Genomic DNA, 16,227 nt, shown 5'->3' on the forward strand with positions numbered 1-16,227 from the left:
AGAATTCTGGTGATTCCTGTGAGCATCATTGTAAAAAAAAAATACTCAGAGCAAAGAGTACAATGTACTCTTCACAAAAGCTCTTTCACAAGCTGCCTATTAACCCCAACCACTCTGTTTTTAAATCCTGCCAATTATGAAAATTAAAAATCGAAACATAAGAAAGAAGCCCAAACTTCCAAGCTTCCTAGTGAGTCTGGCATAGCAAGGTGACCGAGAGACATAGCTACAAATGAAAAGGGCTCTGGTTCAAATCTCACCCCTGACATGAACTCGTGAGGGATCCTTAGAAAAACCTCCATATGGTGATACTAATAATAATATTCACCCACCTTACAGAGTTATTGTAAGGAATGCAACTGATAATAAATGACTCGTGGATAATGTGTGCACTCAAGAGCATTGCATGAACGTGAAATATTTAATCTTATTAAGAAAATGGCACAAGGAAAGCAGGCTGACGTTCAGGGACAGATCTTGGAGTAAATCAGTTTCCATTAGGAGTTGGCAGTGGGTCCCTTGCTACAAATAGATTTCCTTACCATCCTCTTTCACCCCATTAATTGGGATTGGTTCTGGGTCTTCTGAGGCACGCTTATTATCTTCTTGGTCACCCATCAATTCAGTCATGAGTTCATCAATCCATTCTGAATTGAAGTCGGCCAGCCTACATATGTACAAAAAGAAAATTACAGGACATTAGAACCACCAAACCAATTTGCAGCCCTGTGAGTGGAAAAAAAGCTCAGTTAAGAAGACTGAAATGTGGAAGCACAATAACTGGCCTATCTTGATGTCTACTGTATTTTTCAATCAGGTCAGAAGCAAACAATGTCTACCACAACCGCACAACACTTCTACAGCCCCAATTGTGTGCAAAGCACTGCCCAGAACCCAGAGGCATATGGGTCACATCCAGGGCAATTATATTCTACACTGGGGGTGCCTCCAGACTGGCTTTTATTGCAGGATGGGTACTCTTTATGTATGCTCATTTTCCATAGCATCCACACAATGCTGTTAGAATCAGAATGTCAGCCTGTATCCTCACCAAACATTTAATCTGGCTTTACCCTTTCCAGAAAAAAAATATTCTAAATTAAACAAATCAGTTGCCTAAGACACATTTGTTATATCTGAACAATGCTTTTACAGTATTCAGCCTCCACCTGGAAGAATACTAGTTGGACAAGACTGAGATGATCAGCATAGACTGGAAACTGACAATGGTTTGGTTTAGATGTCACAGCAAAACCATAGTTTGGCCCTTGAGGTAGGGATAGGCCAATCTGGCAATTTTGGTTTCTCTCAGTTTCTCAATCTGAAGTTCAGCCCTCCAGATTGGTTCACAATTTTCTTTTATGAATAACCACCAGCATTTTAGAGCAAATTATTCATTATATACAATATTTTTTGTGTACAATTTCCTCTAATACGCAGATTTTTTGCTTATTGTTTCAGAATGTACAAATCGCCAGAATTTTAGTGCACATTATTCATTATATACAATTTTTTGTGTACAGTTTCCTCCAATACACAGATTTTTTGCAAAATAGTTTCCCCTAATATAATGCATTTTTTGTATGTTATCGTCACTTAACATATGGATTTTTATGCACACTTTAGCCTAGTATATACATTTTAGTACACATTACTTGGAGAACCACATTACAAAATTTGGAGACATCCGAATTTTGTGGGATGGCTGAGTTTAGATTTGCTTATCGTTTCAGAACGTATGAATCAGCTAGGTTTGCCTTTAAACTGAATTGAATTCCTCTTCCATCCCTACCTTGGGGCTGTTCCTTAGGCTCCCCCATCCCATCTCTCTTCACAAACTCCAATTCATTTTCTCAGTTATTGGTTCAAGTTACATATTATTTGCTTCCACTGTTAACCAAAGTTTGTCTCCAAGCCAGAATCAGAAACCATAGTTTGAACTGGGTTTCACGTTCTGGTCTGGAGGGAAGCTGCAGTTTATTTTAAAAATACTTTATTGCTTCAGTTGTAGCAAACAACAACTACTGCAAACCAGGAAGGAACTGAATCAAAGTATGGTGAAAAAAGCACCAAATGGCAACAACAGCAGGCAGGGTGGTTTTGATTTAAATCAAATCAATTTAAATCACTAGTCAGTAAGACTTGATTTAAATCATTTTTACAGGAAGGTTCAACCTTGCTGGCATCCTCTTAATATTTACAACCAGAGGAAGGTTTCATTTTTGGAATAATAAATTTTAAGAGTAGTTTTTACAGTTATATCAAAAATTACTGATTTGGTTATACTATCAGAAATACATAGGCAGATAATTATGAAATTATTGTTTCTATTTGGACAACTTTTCTGCTGTAATTTATTTGAAGGAGAAAAATAATCATTTCCTTAATAACAATTTAAACAATTTTTTAAACTAAAACAATAACATTATAGTATATGTATCCATGTTTGTTAACCAATATCGTTAAATGATTTTAAAAAAAAAACTTAGACTGAGTTTTAGCACACATGAAAAACTTTAAACAAATCCTTATTTCCAGATGAATAGCCTTTGGACTATAATGTAAATTAAACAGAAAACTATCTCTAGAAAGTTTTTTTTCCTCCAAAAGCATTTTATTTTAAAAATCCGATTTAAATAAAAAAAATATGATTTTAACAAAAAAAAATCCAACTTTTTTGATTTTTTTAAAAAAATCTTTGATTTTTATCCACCCCGACAGCAGGTGGGGTGAGGCTAAGGTGAGCCAGGGATACAAGAAGGCATCATATTCCATTCTGCTTTGTATTTTTTTGCATGTAGTACTGTTTGCATTCTGCTAGTTAGTCTTCCACCTATGTTATTCATCTTGCTGTCAGCTTGGGCAAAATTATGTAACCAAGTTACATGAATTACATTGTCACTACGTTGTTCCACCCCAATCAATTCAATGCAAAGGAAAGAATGCAAATGGGGGCGAGGGGAAGCAATCCGTTATGAATTGTTTGTGGTCCCAATCCCTTGCATTGTGCCCAGAAAGCAGTTGCATTGAATTCTACTAGCACAACTTTACAGGGTTCAAATGCTTGGCTACATGTTAATCACTTCATAGCAATTCAATAATGATAATGAAATTTCAGTTCATAGATACTATACACAAAGCATGAAAGTGTAGATTATAGTAGCAGAGACATAGCTAGAAACCCAAAAGCAGCTGGAGGAGGAGAAGGAGGAGGAGAAGAAGGAGGAGAGGGCAGAGGATGAAGAAAGAGCTACACATGGAACTGGGTGTGGAGAGTGCAGTTGAATGGGACATAGCTGTGGGCAGCCTAAGAAAGTTCCATCTACCTTGGGCCTGCACATAAAAAGCAAGTCTAGCATGAGAAACTAATGTGATGTCTGCTGCTTTCAGAAACTCTTCTTATTGTGAGACTTTTGTGGGTGAGCTGAGAGTTTGTCTGGACCCTGGGTGAGAACCCAGAAGCTGAGAGGGAGGGTGCGTGCCAGAAGGAAAATGAAGTGACATATATATGTGTGCATATGACTTTGTATTGATGTAACCTTTTTAAATGCTACTGTGTATTTTTGTAATATTTTGTTTAAGTTGTCATCGCTTCAGTTTTCTGTACACCGCTTAGAGATATTTTAAAAGTTTTAATAATCAATCAATCAATCAACCAACCAACCAACCAACGTATGGGTGGAAAGTATGGAAGAAAGTGATCCTATTTAAAGCTATTTTGTGCAATGCCCAATAAGCAGAATAAAAAGGCAATCATGTCATGAACAAGCAATTCCTCACTAACCACCAGGGAGTGCCAAAGACCTCTTGGAGAAACAACAACTGTCTTATGCAGCCATCTAAAGACAAGGAGCCAGGCTGCGTTAAGGAGCTTCTTCTGAGTGAGAGGTCCATAGTCTTGGTGTCACTACAGAGGAGAGCCTGTCTTGGATACAGAAGTCCCCCAGAACTAATGTCCTAGGATTCTCCAACACCATTCCAAAGACCTCCTTTGCCAGCTCAGTCAGGAAGGTGGTTGGGCCACAGGGTACATACTCCACCAACAAGACCCCTGTCCTGTCTCTGCCTCCCAGTACCGAGTACAAACCATCAAATCCATCTCCCAAAGGGACTGGCCTCCTAGTGAGAAGGATGGAGTTTTTATGAGTTACTGCCATGCCCTCTCCTCATCCCTATGTCCTCAGACTTGTGCTCCACGGGATACCCAGTTGGGAAAGCTGGGTAAGAACACACACACGTGCCCAAGTCTCTGCAATGCACACCAGATATACACCTTGCCCACAAGCAATTTTTGCTCAGTTTTGATGCAGCATGTTGACAACATCTTAAACCAAATATGCCCTCCATTCCCTTTCAGGCATAAATAATACATCATGCAATTACCACAGAGTGGGGCAGTGCTGGTAGCCCAGTTCCCAGATGTTCCCAGAGTGGTGCAGACTTCTGAACTAACAGAGGCAGTTGCTTGCATGCAGACCCCCAGTATGATTAGGGGCCTCAATCTCACAGAAGTCTAGTCTGGATGCCAAGGCTGGATCTATGCTTTGGGGCCCTTGGCACTGTGCCCTCTGTGTGCATCTTCGGGGACTCTTCTGATTGGCACCAGGTAGCTACCCCTATAATCTGCACTGGATTTTCACCCGTTTTCAATTTCCCACAATGTTCTGGAGCAAAAACTACATCGAGGCTCTGATGCATTCTGGAAAATTTAGGATAGTGGCTCTTCACATCCCACCACTTGGTCATGCACCCCCAGGGACAGGTAGGGCCCTGTCAAGTCCTGGAACCCTGGCAGCTAGCCAGGGAATCCAAATGCTAGCACCAACTGTGCTGGACACAACCGAAGCTGTGTGATGGTGCTCAGATCTGACTTCTCTAGGAAGGTTCACAGTGGACACACCAACTGCAATTGAATACACACAGTCCTGCCCACAGTCACAACCTGCCTCTCTAGGAACTGGGCTGGGTCCAGACACATTGCCACATTGCGAACCTGGTATTTTGGAGTGAGTGCATCATCAGCCCAAACAAGGTGAATTTCCAGATGGGCTTTTCCAATGGCCAGAATCACCTCTGTTTTGTCTGCCAACATCCAACCCATCACTGCTTCCAAACACCATAGTAATTTCCTAGAATCTGTGACGCAGCAGATTAGCTTGGCATACTCTTATCCCATACTGGGCAGGTAATATTGAGTGTAAATGGGAACTAGATGTGCAGTTTTCCAGCCTGAACCAACAGCCAGAACTCTATGCATACTAGCCCTTTGCAAACAAACAAAAAAGCTAGACTCCTGCAGGCCAGCTGCTCAGGAGGCAAATAGCCGAATGTTTGAATTACAGCCTTTTGCTATATGCAGGCAGCCTTGGCTGCATCTTTGTATGCAAGCACTTTGTTGGATCAGAGCCACTACCTCCCTTCCATTATTTCCTTGCATGCACAGCCAACCTGCCAAATTTGGCTTGGAGGGCTGATTTAAAAAGAAATAAAATAATTCCCACTCAGCTGTGTGCACAAATTTGCACATTAGCAATTCACCCAATTAGCTGAAGGTGTCATCATTAGACATAAAGATGTATCGTTTAATTGCCTCTTTAAAATAAATCAAGTTCAGTCATACTTTAAACTCTGATTTGTAAGGCGCAAAGTTCTGTGCTTGGAAGAGTCACTTGTAAGGCATATTCGGCTTTCTTTTTAAACCTGTATCCTGGTAACAATGTTAATGACAAAAGTATTTAAGGAGACCAAAGGCAAAAAGAAAAGAAGACACTATCTGGACATCTTTCCTAACTCCCAGGGAAAGCCATGTTCGCTTAAATCTTGGATAATCACTGACGGGAGATGTCACACTGCGGCTGAAGCATTTTTCTGAGGGCTGAATTATTCACCCATGAAATTTAGCTGTATAAGCCAAGAGCTCCCATTTATCTCTGGCTTCAGAAGTGTCTGACTACATTGTATGGCTCCTGGTCCACCTCCATCCTCTCCAGGAATATCAGTGAATGCTGGTACTGAATCCAAGAGAAATCAGAAACAAGTCATTATATCACAATGAAGGTAACTGCAAAACGCACAGCTGGGCAATAACATTAATGGGACCAACCAAAATGTCCCAAATAATTGACTTGCCAGGGAGTCCTCTGGACAATTTACTCATTGGAAGGAAAAAGTAAACTGACTGCGGCAAAATGCTTCCAAAATCAGCCCCACTACCTTGCAAAACGTTGTCTCTGCCTTCACCCTTGTCAAACACACATACCTGTTTTCCTCTGAAAAGAATGGAGTGAATGTCTCAAACGAAGGTGCCCGTCTGACTATCCTGCCTAGCTTCACTCGGTCAGAAAGCTCCAACACCTCTGCCTCCAATGAATTAAGAAAGGTGTGTAGAGCCTTTTTCTGGATCAAAACTCTGCTGTGCTTAACCTTGTTATCTTCCATAAGCCGGAGGTAAAGGGCTGTGTGTGCTGTCAACACAGAGCTGGGGAGAAGGCTATCAGCTTTCTCAGATGGATCCTTGGCGAGCACAGCATCTGCACTTTTGTGTTGGTGGTGAGTGAGAGGCTACCAGATGATCTAGCAAGCAGCCTCAGAGTCCCCTTGTAATTATACCACCAGTAGGTTGCAAGAGGCTTCAGGAATATTGACAGCTAACACCGATACATCATTGGCCTTGAAACCACTCTCTCTCCTTGTTGTATTTGCACGCTAAAGACTTAAATCTATTCAAATAATAGATTTTAGGCAGAGGCAGATTTAGGGGAGTACGACCAATTCGCCTGCACTGGGGCCCAAGCCAAGAGGGTATTGCAGGGGGTACCACAACAACGATAAACTACGGAAGGCAAGAGGGGGCACCAAATTTTGGTGTCACTGAAATTTTAAGGCCCAACGCCCACCACTGTTTTAGGGGGGGTTGTGAATTTCTTTTCCTATCTAAATAAGGATGAAAGCAACGGCATCTCACCACTCTTCTTACCTAGAAAAGATTCTGGGGTGGGTAAGGGGAACACCTATGTACAAAGGCATTAATCACATTGTGCTGGAGGTACTCGCTTTTGCATATTGAGCGGCTCAGCTCTAATTGTTTCATTAGAACGATTCTGGTTCTGCCCAAGGCTCCAGCAAACACAGAAGGGAGGCGGGTAGAAAACAACAGAGGAAACCCTAATGGGCAATACTACAGCAAAGATAATAAATTGATCAACGCTCCACATCTGACATTAGTTAATTCATCACAGTTTTGCTCACTTAAGGGCAACTACAGAACCAATTTCTCAGTAAAAATGAGCACAAAACACAAAGCAATAGAAATTTGTGCAACACTGTTTTCACAGTATAATGATAATAAAAGTGAAAGCTTCAGTTATTTAGAATTTCTGATAATCTTTGTTTGGTTTTAGGCAGAGCTGGAGCCACAGAAAAGCCTGGTTCACTCATAATGCAAAGCCAAACTGTGGCTTAATAAGTAAGCTTTGTAGGCACACAAAGGAAAATATGTCTTTTATGCCGCCCCTGGTTCTGCTGCCGACATGTTACCCAGAGCTATGCCATGGTTTGGCTTACTATTACTTGGGCACCCAAGGTCATGGTTTATCTCACTCCCAAACAAGTTTTTGGCTGAAACCAAGGTGTGTTCTGGATTTAGCACTCATGATTTGGGGAAGACAAACCACAAGCCTGGGTTTGGACATAACACTAAGTCAAACCATGGTTTAGCTCTGGTTAGTGTGGCAGCAGCAGAAGTGGAGGATGATGCAGGTAGCCTTGATTTTGCCTCTGGGTTCCTACATGCTTGCTCATTCTCACAACGCCATGCTTCTGCTTTAGTATTATATGCTAACAGGGTGAAAGAATGACACCATCAAGAAGGGCATAAGTTTTGCTAGTTTTCCTTAAGTGCTCTTTGACCTAAGCATGGAAGTGTTGATTCAATAAGTTACATCACTGTTTATTCATGCCCTCTGATGAGAGCAGGCTGTGCTTAGCTTTCTTGTCAGGTACCATGACAGACCCTCCAAGTGTCCCTATTTTCAGGGATTTACAGAGGTTGTCCTGGTTTCTGATTTGATCGTGGAATGTTCTGCTTTTCCTTAGGATGTCCCTATTTTCATCAGAGAAATGGTGGAAGTTATGCCATGAAAAATAAATATTGAAATACCAATACCCATTAAACTGAGGAACACCCAGAAAAGACTATTTAATATCTACCGTTGTCTCTGTAGACAAGATGAAAGAGAGAGGGAGAGGCTGTCTTTAATATGATAGTTGCTGGAAAAGGATCCTGTGAAGAGTCAGCTATGATGGGGAAATGAACAATACGGCATCCTTAATTACAGTTTCTCACCAGGTGAGGGGGCTGGGTGTTTTCTCCTTCCCTTTCTCTTTCACTGTGGCAGAATTCACTCACTCACCCAGAATTAATGTACTTCAAGGGATTTAACAAAGTCCACCTAGGACTTTGATCTCTTCAAACTGCCTTTTAGACATACATTCTTGTTCCCCTCTCCTCGGTTAAAAGGCCTGTGAGACTTACTGGAGGGCAGGGTGAGAATATGACAGTCAGTGTTCCACTTCGTATAAATACTGCACCAATAGTTGAAGCTGTGAACCAGATTTCTTTTACAGCCCACTCTCACAAATGTTTTTGGACAGGAATAGCAGGGTTTATTGGGGGGGGGGGGTATTCCGCCTCACACATCTAGAGCAAGGTGATTGGCAAGCATTATTATTATTATTATTATTATTATTATTATTATTATTATTATTATTTGCAGTAGAAATCTAAAGATGAAAACAAGTCATGAAAATTGTGCAATTACAGTGCTGGTAAGATTCCTGCTGCTGTTACAGACAGATGTGCATTAAAAAAACCACCTTTATATGGTCTATACAGGCACATTATGCTTACCGGACAGGGTGAAATGGGGGCACATTAAGTCAGGAGAAAAGCACACAGTTGGGCAATCAACAGCTAACCTTTCCTACGGTTCTTAAAAAAAAGTTTAAATGTTATTTTTTATTATGCTTTTATTTTCTTGTAAGCTGCCTTGTGGACCTGATTTAGGGCAAAATTCAGAACCATCTCAAATAACAAAGCAAATGTGATTACTTAAAGCCAACCCTCCCGTAAAGATTTAAGGCACCAAGCAACCAAAGTTAAGCACTCTGTTGCTTTCGGTTTATGGAACAGGTAACACACATGTTAATCACTCCCAGTGAAATTAATGAAACACAAAAGTGCTTAACTTTGGCTCAAACATTCCCTTTGTTAATCAACTTACTATCTAAGCCCCCTGACCTTAATTTTCCTGCTATCTAAATGTTTTAAATTTATTGTTATTCAGTAATACGTAACAGGTATGCACTAACAGATGTTATGACTGGCAGCAGTTACTGCCTGGAAATTTCCCCACATTGATTGTGGCTTCAAGCCTCTTGCCAGGGGTTCATTATGTGGTCTTGGGAAAGTCTCAGTTTGTCACCTGTAAAATGGGAATGGCAACAACCTCCCTTACAGGATTGTTGCGACGGCAAAGGCAATAAGTAGTGCTCACCTTTGCAAACTGAACATCTCAATTAGTTAAACTAATTAAATAAAAATCAATTATACAAACATTATTATTAGTGTTAGCAATGTCACATATATAATATACACTCCCAGAGGGCCCATAACGTGGAACGAAACAACATATTATGAATGTTTACATGTCTTTGAGTTGTATATATCAAGCTGAAAAGAAAACAAATCCTAATGCAATAGTGAAGCCCATTCTCAGTGTAAAACACATGTGTGGACAGTCACTTACCCACAATGTGTCTGAAAATGTAATAAAAGAAGCAGGATGAAGAATTATGGAGATATTTACCTGAGTTGCTAAGCTGCAAATTCACTTCAGGTGTTTCAGTGCTTTTCAGGCGCGTGTATGCTTTTGTATTTTAAAGGACAACCTTGTTCTTTGTGGGGGTTTGTAATAAAAATTGCAAAAGGACTCTACAAAATTCACTCTAAGCCTCTGTGTTACCTTATGGCTTGACCTTCTGACATCCATCTTTTATTTGCCATGAAACAGGCTGGCAGGAAAGAAAAGCCTCCGCAAGAGCTGCTACTTTCAGCCAGATATAAATGCTACCGGTTCAGAATTACTATCCAGCTCTAGCCAAAAAAAGAAGCACTCGTGAAAAAATAGGGCAGCTCACCAAAAGAGGGCAAATCTCAAGAACAGACTTCAGCAGTCATCTAATGGAACTGAAGAGCCCCATCAAACAATAGATCCGGCAGTTGTAGTCTCTCCTCTCTATACGGAAGGGTTGGCCTGACATTAAAGCCCTTACCGAATACATCCTGACTGGAGTCAAAGCTTGCTATGAGGCCAAAGTTGGTCCCTGATTCCCAGTTCTTTACTTAAGGGTAGCCAGAATAAGAAGCTGACATTTACACACCATTACATCCCCAAATAAATAAGCTTTCCACATGAAAATTAGAAAACCATGAACTGGAGACAGTACACACCAGCATCACCTCCATCTTAAAACTTGGTTCTTGCACAGTGAGCAAGAGGCCAAGATTTAGGAATAAGAAAGAGAAGGTATGCACTGCCTGAACTGGAGTAGCCCAGCATTCATTTTAATGCTCAAAGTTAGGTACATTTCTGTTTCTTGTTCAGGCAATTCCCTTAGTTGAGTGTTCAATAAGGAACTGGGTATCAGGAACTACTTCCAGCGGCATATTTTAGCTCAGTGGTTCCCAAATCTTTCGGGGGGCATGTTCCCTTGGTTTTACTCCCAGTGCTCCCTTCCCAACCTACCCTATAAAAAGCATTCAGAATGGTGGTTTGCAAAACCAACTAAGCAGTGCTATTTTTCTAGAGAAAGAGGTGCTGGAACTCACCATGAACACCTCCTTTGTTCTCTTATAATGGCAATGGTGCCCACCTGAGAGGCGCCATAACTGAGCTCTGGTGAGTTCCAGCTGAAAAAAGCCCTGCAACTAAGGCAGATAATAACAGAATAACTGGGGGGAACTGAAATTGACACATTTCTTCATCCCTAGCTGTTTCCAAGGGCTTGAATATTAGATAATTTTGAAATTTGGAGGCTAAACACAATTAAGGGTATAGCCAGTGCTGAAGAAGATAGCTTTTCAGCTCTCTTGAACAACAGAAGCAACCCCCTATAACAAATTGATGAAGTACTTATTTTCAAAGTCACAGCATTTCCCTGTGTTTTGGAGTGCCAGTGGACTTCAACAAACAGAAAACAAATAACCTCTCTGCCTTCTTCAAACCACAAGATAGAGGTAAACACAACAGAGGCCTACCACAAGATCAACTGCAGGTTGTGCCTAATATGGGATACACTTTATAAAATGAGGGAGACTCTGTATGAAATGGTGATCCTAGTCTTAGGGATGAGTTTGCCACCCAGCTGCCCTTCATGAGAAACATAGCCCGAAAGACATGGAAACAACTTACGTCTGTAATGGAGGACAGCTGGGTGACTAAGTGCAAGACTTAACATGCTCGCTGAGACGGCAAACTCTGCAAAGGAAATGGGCCTCAGGCACAAGAAGCAAGTACAATGCTTCTTGAGATACAAGCTCAAAGAAGTTGAGGACATAGTCTGAAGGGCAAACCTGGAGGGTGCAGAGCTTAAAGATTTAGCTTCCTTTGTTATTGATTGGTTCAAGCTGCTGATACCTGACCTAGTTATGGAGACTAATGATTTGGAATGTATCCACAGGGTCTCCGTGTAATTATTGGTTGGTTGATATTCTTGTTATTTATTAAAGAAATATATACTGAATTCAGATGGAAAGGATCACGATTTCTAGCCAATCAATGTCAGGAGCAAAAAATAATAATACAGTATAATCTATCAGGGGGAAGGATGGAAGGAAAAAATACACCCCTAAAGGTATTTCCACAGAATTTGCTTCCTTCTACAACTCCACAAACCCAGATACTGCTCAGATTAAGAACTTTTTACAATAACTGAAGAAGATGCATCCTTTTTGGTCAGTAAAATGTCCTCCATAGAAATAACTCAAGTGCTAAAAAGATTACATTCAAGTAAAGCTCCTGGGTCGGATGCCTCTACAAATTGTTCTATAAACAATTTAAAGATTTTGATGCCTTATTTTCTTTGATTGTTCAATGATATCTGGGAGGTGGCACCTTTACCCACAACATGGCTTGAGTCAAAAATAGTAACTATACCCAAATCATACAAGGACCCCCTGTTGGTGAAATCATACAATCCAGTATCACTGACAAATCATGAATATTAAGCTCTTTGGGTGGACAGAATTAAAAGGCATTTGCATAAATTAATTAGTTCAGATCTAGCTGGTTTAGTCCCACTTCAGAACATTGCTGACCCATTTAGAAAATTATTGAATATTGTTTTTTCACTCCACGTAGTTAGGCTCCCTTCTTACAATACAGTGGTACCTCAGGTTACATACGCTTCAGGTTATATACGCTTCAGGTTACAGACTCTGCTAACCCAGAAATAGTGCTTCAGGTTAAGAACTTTGCTCCAGGATGAGAACAGAAATCGTGCTCTGGCGGTGTGGCGGCAGCAGGAGGCCCCATTAGCTAAAGTGGTGCTTCAGGTTAAGAACAGTTTCAGGTTAAGAACAGACCTCCGGAATGAATTAAGTACTTAACCCGAGGTACCACTGTAATTATTTAAGGCCTCTGACTGCCTGGAGTAGAGAATTTTGTTTGAAGCTTTGGAAACGATGTAATTTGGCCCCAAATTTATTAAAACAATTCAGCATATCTATTCTATTTCCAAAGTAACAATTCAGACTAATAATAAATCAGAACTGATGGATATCCAACAGGGGACAAAACAAGTCTGTCCTCACTCTCCCATTCTTTTTATTTGGGCAATGGAACTGCTTATATGCATCGCCTGGGTATTCATATTAACCTTCCTATGTTCTGGGTCTTTATGCAGACTATATAATGGTTACCACCTCCCACTCCGGTGGAAGGTTTTTAAAATTTTAAAATGAGAGATGGATTGATATGCACATTTAAGGGAGTCTGTGGGTCAACTTTCCAAAATCTGAAGTAATGTGCTTTAATGTCCCTCCTTCAATCCAGAATAAGGTATCAGTATTCCACCAAATTAAACTGTGTCATCTACATTTGAGATATTTGGGTGCATATATCACAATGAATTTTAATAAGATTTTTTAATGATAATTTTTATAAAACATGGTCTTTATTAAATAAAGATATTAAAAGATGGGAAATGGGAACCTATTTTGTACTTGATAGATTGTATTGTTCTTCCTAAAATTACCTATATTTTTCAAACTCTCCCTGTATGGCTCTCTCCAGAACAGCTGCAAAGGTAGCAGAAAAAATTAATTCTTTTATTTTTGCACAAAAGAGACCAAGGGTTCTTAATAAATTGCTTTATTTTTCTATTAAAGAAAGAGGATGGGGGTTTGCCTAATTTAGAATTATGTTATTTGGCCGCTCAATTGAGACATATACTTAAATTGGTATGATAAACAATAGACCCATATAGAGGCTGAGAAAATAGAGAGAATATATGGTTCAAAAACAGGCCTTTTACAAACAATGTTTCAATGCTGGAACAGAAAATGTACATTAATAGCTCTAGTACATTCTCAATTGCCTTCCACCCCCTTTTTTATACTAAGAACCACACATAATATTATAATAGGGGAGGGTCAGGGAACTTTAATAAATATGCAAATTTTATTTTGAGAATGCTTCTAGTATGGAGATTGAAAGGAAACACAAATTAAGAAACATTAATGTTCCATGGTTGTTATGGTGCTAAATTTCCACCTTTTAAAATAAATTAAAAAAACACCAGCCAAACTGCTGCCACCTATAAATTAACTGAATTTGAGAATTTAATTACCATCACCTTTAAAGGTGGTAATAAAATATACAAATTCTAAATATATAAACTTTTAAAATAAATACCGTATTTTTTGCCCTATAGGCAAAAATGAAGGGGAAATGTGTGTGCGTCCTATGGGGCGAATGCAGGCTTTTGCTGAAGCCTGGAGAGCGAGGGGGGTCAGTGCGCACTGACCCCTCTCGCTCTCCGGGCTTCAGGAAGCTATCCGCTAGCCATGGGAGAGCTGTGTGAAATCGCGCAGCTCTCCCACGGCTTGCGGATAGCAGCCTGTTATGGGAGCTGGGGTCGGGGGAAGTTTGGGCTTCCCACGCCCCAGCCCTGCACCTGGGGGGGGGGGTAATTTTTTTTCTTTATTCCCCCCCCAAAAAAACTAGGTGTGCCCTATGGGCCGGTGCACCCTATGGGGCGAAAAATACGGTACATTTTTACTTTTAAGATGAACCTAATGGCCAGACAGGACTAAGACTGTCATGGAGCTACTGTAAGATCTGGACTGGAATGTAGAATCATAGAGTGGTAGAGTTGGAAGGGACCCTTGAGGGTCATCTAGTCCAACCCCTGCAATGCAGGAATCTTTTGCCCAACGTGGGGATCAAACCCACAACCCTGAGATTAAGAGCCTGATGCTCTACATACTTGAAAAATACTTAAGGCCAAAAAAAGAGGCTTAAACGTCATTTTCATACCATTTAGGCACGATACAAAGAAATTACTCTATAGTATATAAATGGTAAATGACCCCCAGATGGACGCCATATTTTGATGCATCCACCTTCTCAAAACATTAACGTGGATGTTCTGATATTGGACTGCATTACCATTTGTGGCGGGAGTTGCGTGAAGGTTCAAAACTTCTGGTCCACTGTTTTTTTTCGAGAAATTAATTATGGGTTGCCATACTGTCCCCTCCCAATTTGCATTATTGTCCATTTATGAAGAGAAGAGGCCGCTTTAAATTTGCACATTAGTTAATTCTTCATTTATTAATTGCTGCCAGGGTTAATATAACCCATTTTCGGAAAGCCCAAGCTAGAGCCAAACATACTTATTGGTACGTCCCATACCATACTTATTGGTATGGGACGTAGCTTAGAAAAAATAGTAGTTTTAGAAAAATTGACACATAAATTACAAGTTGCAATAATACATTTGTTACAACATTGTTTTACTACATATGAAAGTAAGAAGGGACATGGACAAGCCCCACCTACTGCTTATAAGTGAATTTGGTTAAGTCATTAATATATATCCTAATATTTCTTTCAGGGTTAACCCCCCCTTGACATAAAAGGGACCTGTATTATGTTTAGTTACCAGTTTACAAAATATCTGCTATATAAATTTTTTAGTTCTTTGTTATATCAGCCTACCATTTCTCTGTTATTACTATTTCGCCACAACAGACTTTTATTTAAACAGAGCTATAGAAACCCCAAGGATTATATCTTGAGTATTTTAAAAGAGGGTGTTTGTTTGTTTTTAAAAAGTGAGCCTTTTAAAATATAATGGCCCAGCGGACTGAGACCATTTTGGCACCGCTGTATTTCAGCTGCACAAGGACTGACAGCTTGAACCAAGTAGCAGTCCAACGAGAAGTGCCAGATCAAGATTAACTGTAGTGTTGCCACTAGTTACTATAATGATTTTAATCAAAGAGTATTGTGAGAAAAAGGAACTCTGGTTTGGCTGCTGTGGGCATGTCCAGATTTCTCATTAGGCATTAACAACGATAAACACTTTTGACCAGAAAATTCCATATTGAATCTTCAGGTCTTGTGTCTGAGAGTAAAGAGCCCATATGCATAAAGTGCATTCTTCTCTGCACCACTGAAAATATTCTTTAACACTTGTAATGGGAGGGGGGTAGAGGAGAAATAAATGAATGCTACTAGGAATTGTCAATCCACATTAAATTTCATAGGGAGCACTGCAAACAAAGATGGCTTTGTGTTCATTATCTGCGCTGAAAATATACCTTCACATTATCTTATTTGCATTGGATACTCAATTGGAAAAAATATGAGGGGTGGTAGAAAGAAAGATCCTTTATGTGGCATCATTTCATTCAAAAGCCAGAACCAGTCTGCCACTGGAAAGTGAGATTAAATATTTATTCATGTAGCCGGGATTTCACATTTTTGCTGTGGCTACTGAAATTACAAGATTAGAGGAGAAAATGCAAAGGCAGGAAAAACGGTACAACCGATCTGTTTTGGGTATTTAGTACATCCATATTCTCTGTCATAATTTGGTGTCTCCCCCTCCCTGCACCAAGACTTTGAATATAGTTAAAATGTAATTTCATATGGCAGTGGA

At 40.1% G+C, this 16,227-nt stretch overlaps 1 protein-coding gene across 2 annotated transcripts in view; it reads right to left on the reverse strand.

Moving 5' to 3' along the window:
* The window catches only part of NEXMIF (neurite extension and migration factor), a 219,434-nt gene that overhangs the window by 16,800 nt on the left and 186,407 nt on the right, over window positions 1-16,227 (reverse strand). For both annotated transcript variants that reach the window (XM_083484954.1, XM_083484953.1), the window contains one exon: window positions 543-667. In XM_083484954.1, the coding sequence (XP_083341080.1) occupies window positions 543-630 (88 nt within the window). In that variant the 5' untranslated portion in view covers window positions 631-667. The remainder of the gene's footprint in view (window positions 1-542; window positions 668-16,227) is intronic.

The sequence above is a fragment of the Podarcis liolepis genome, assembly GCF_965112155.1.
Source record: "Podarcis liolepis genome assembly, chromosome: Z".
In the NCBI taxonomy this organism is placed as follows: Eukaryota; Metazoa; Chordata; class Lepidosauria; order Squamata; family Lacertidae; genus Podarcis; species Podarcis liolepis.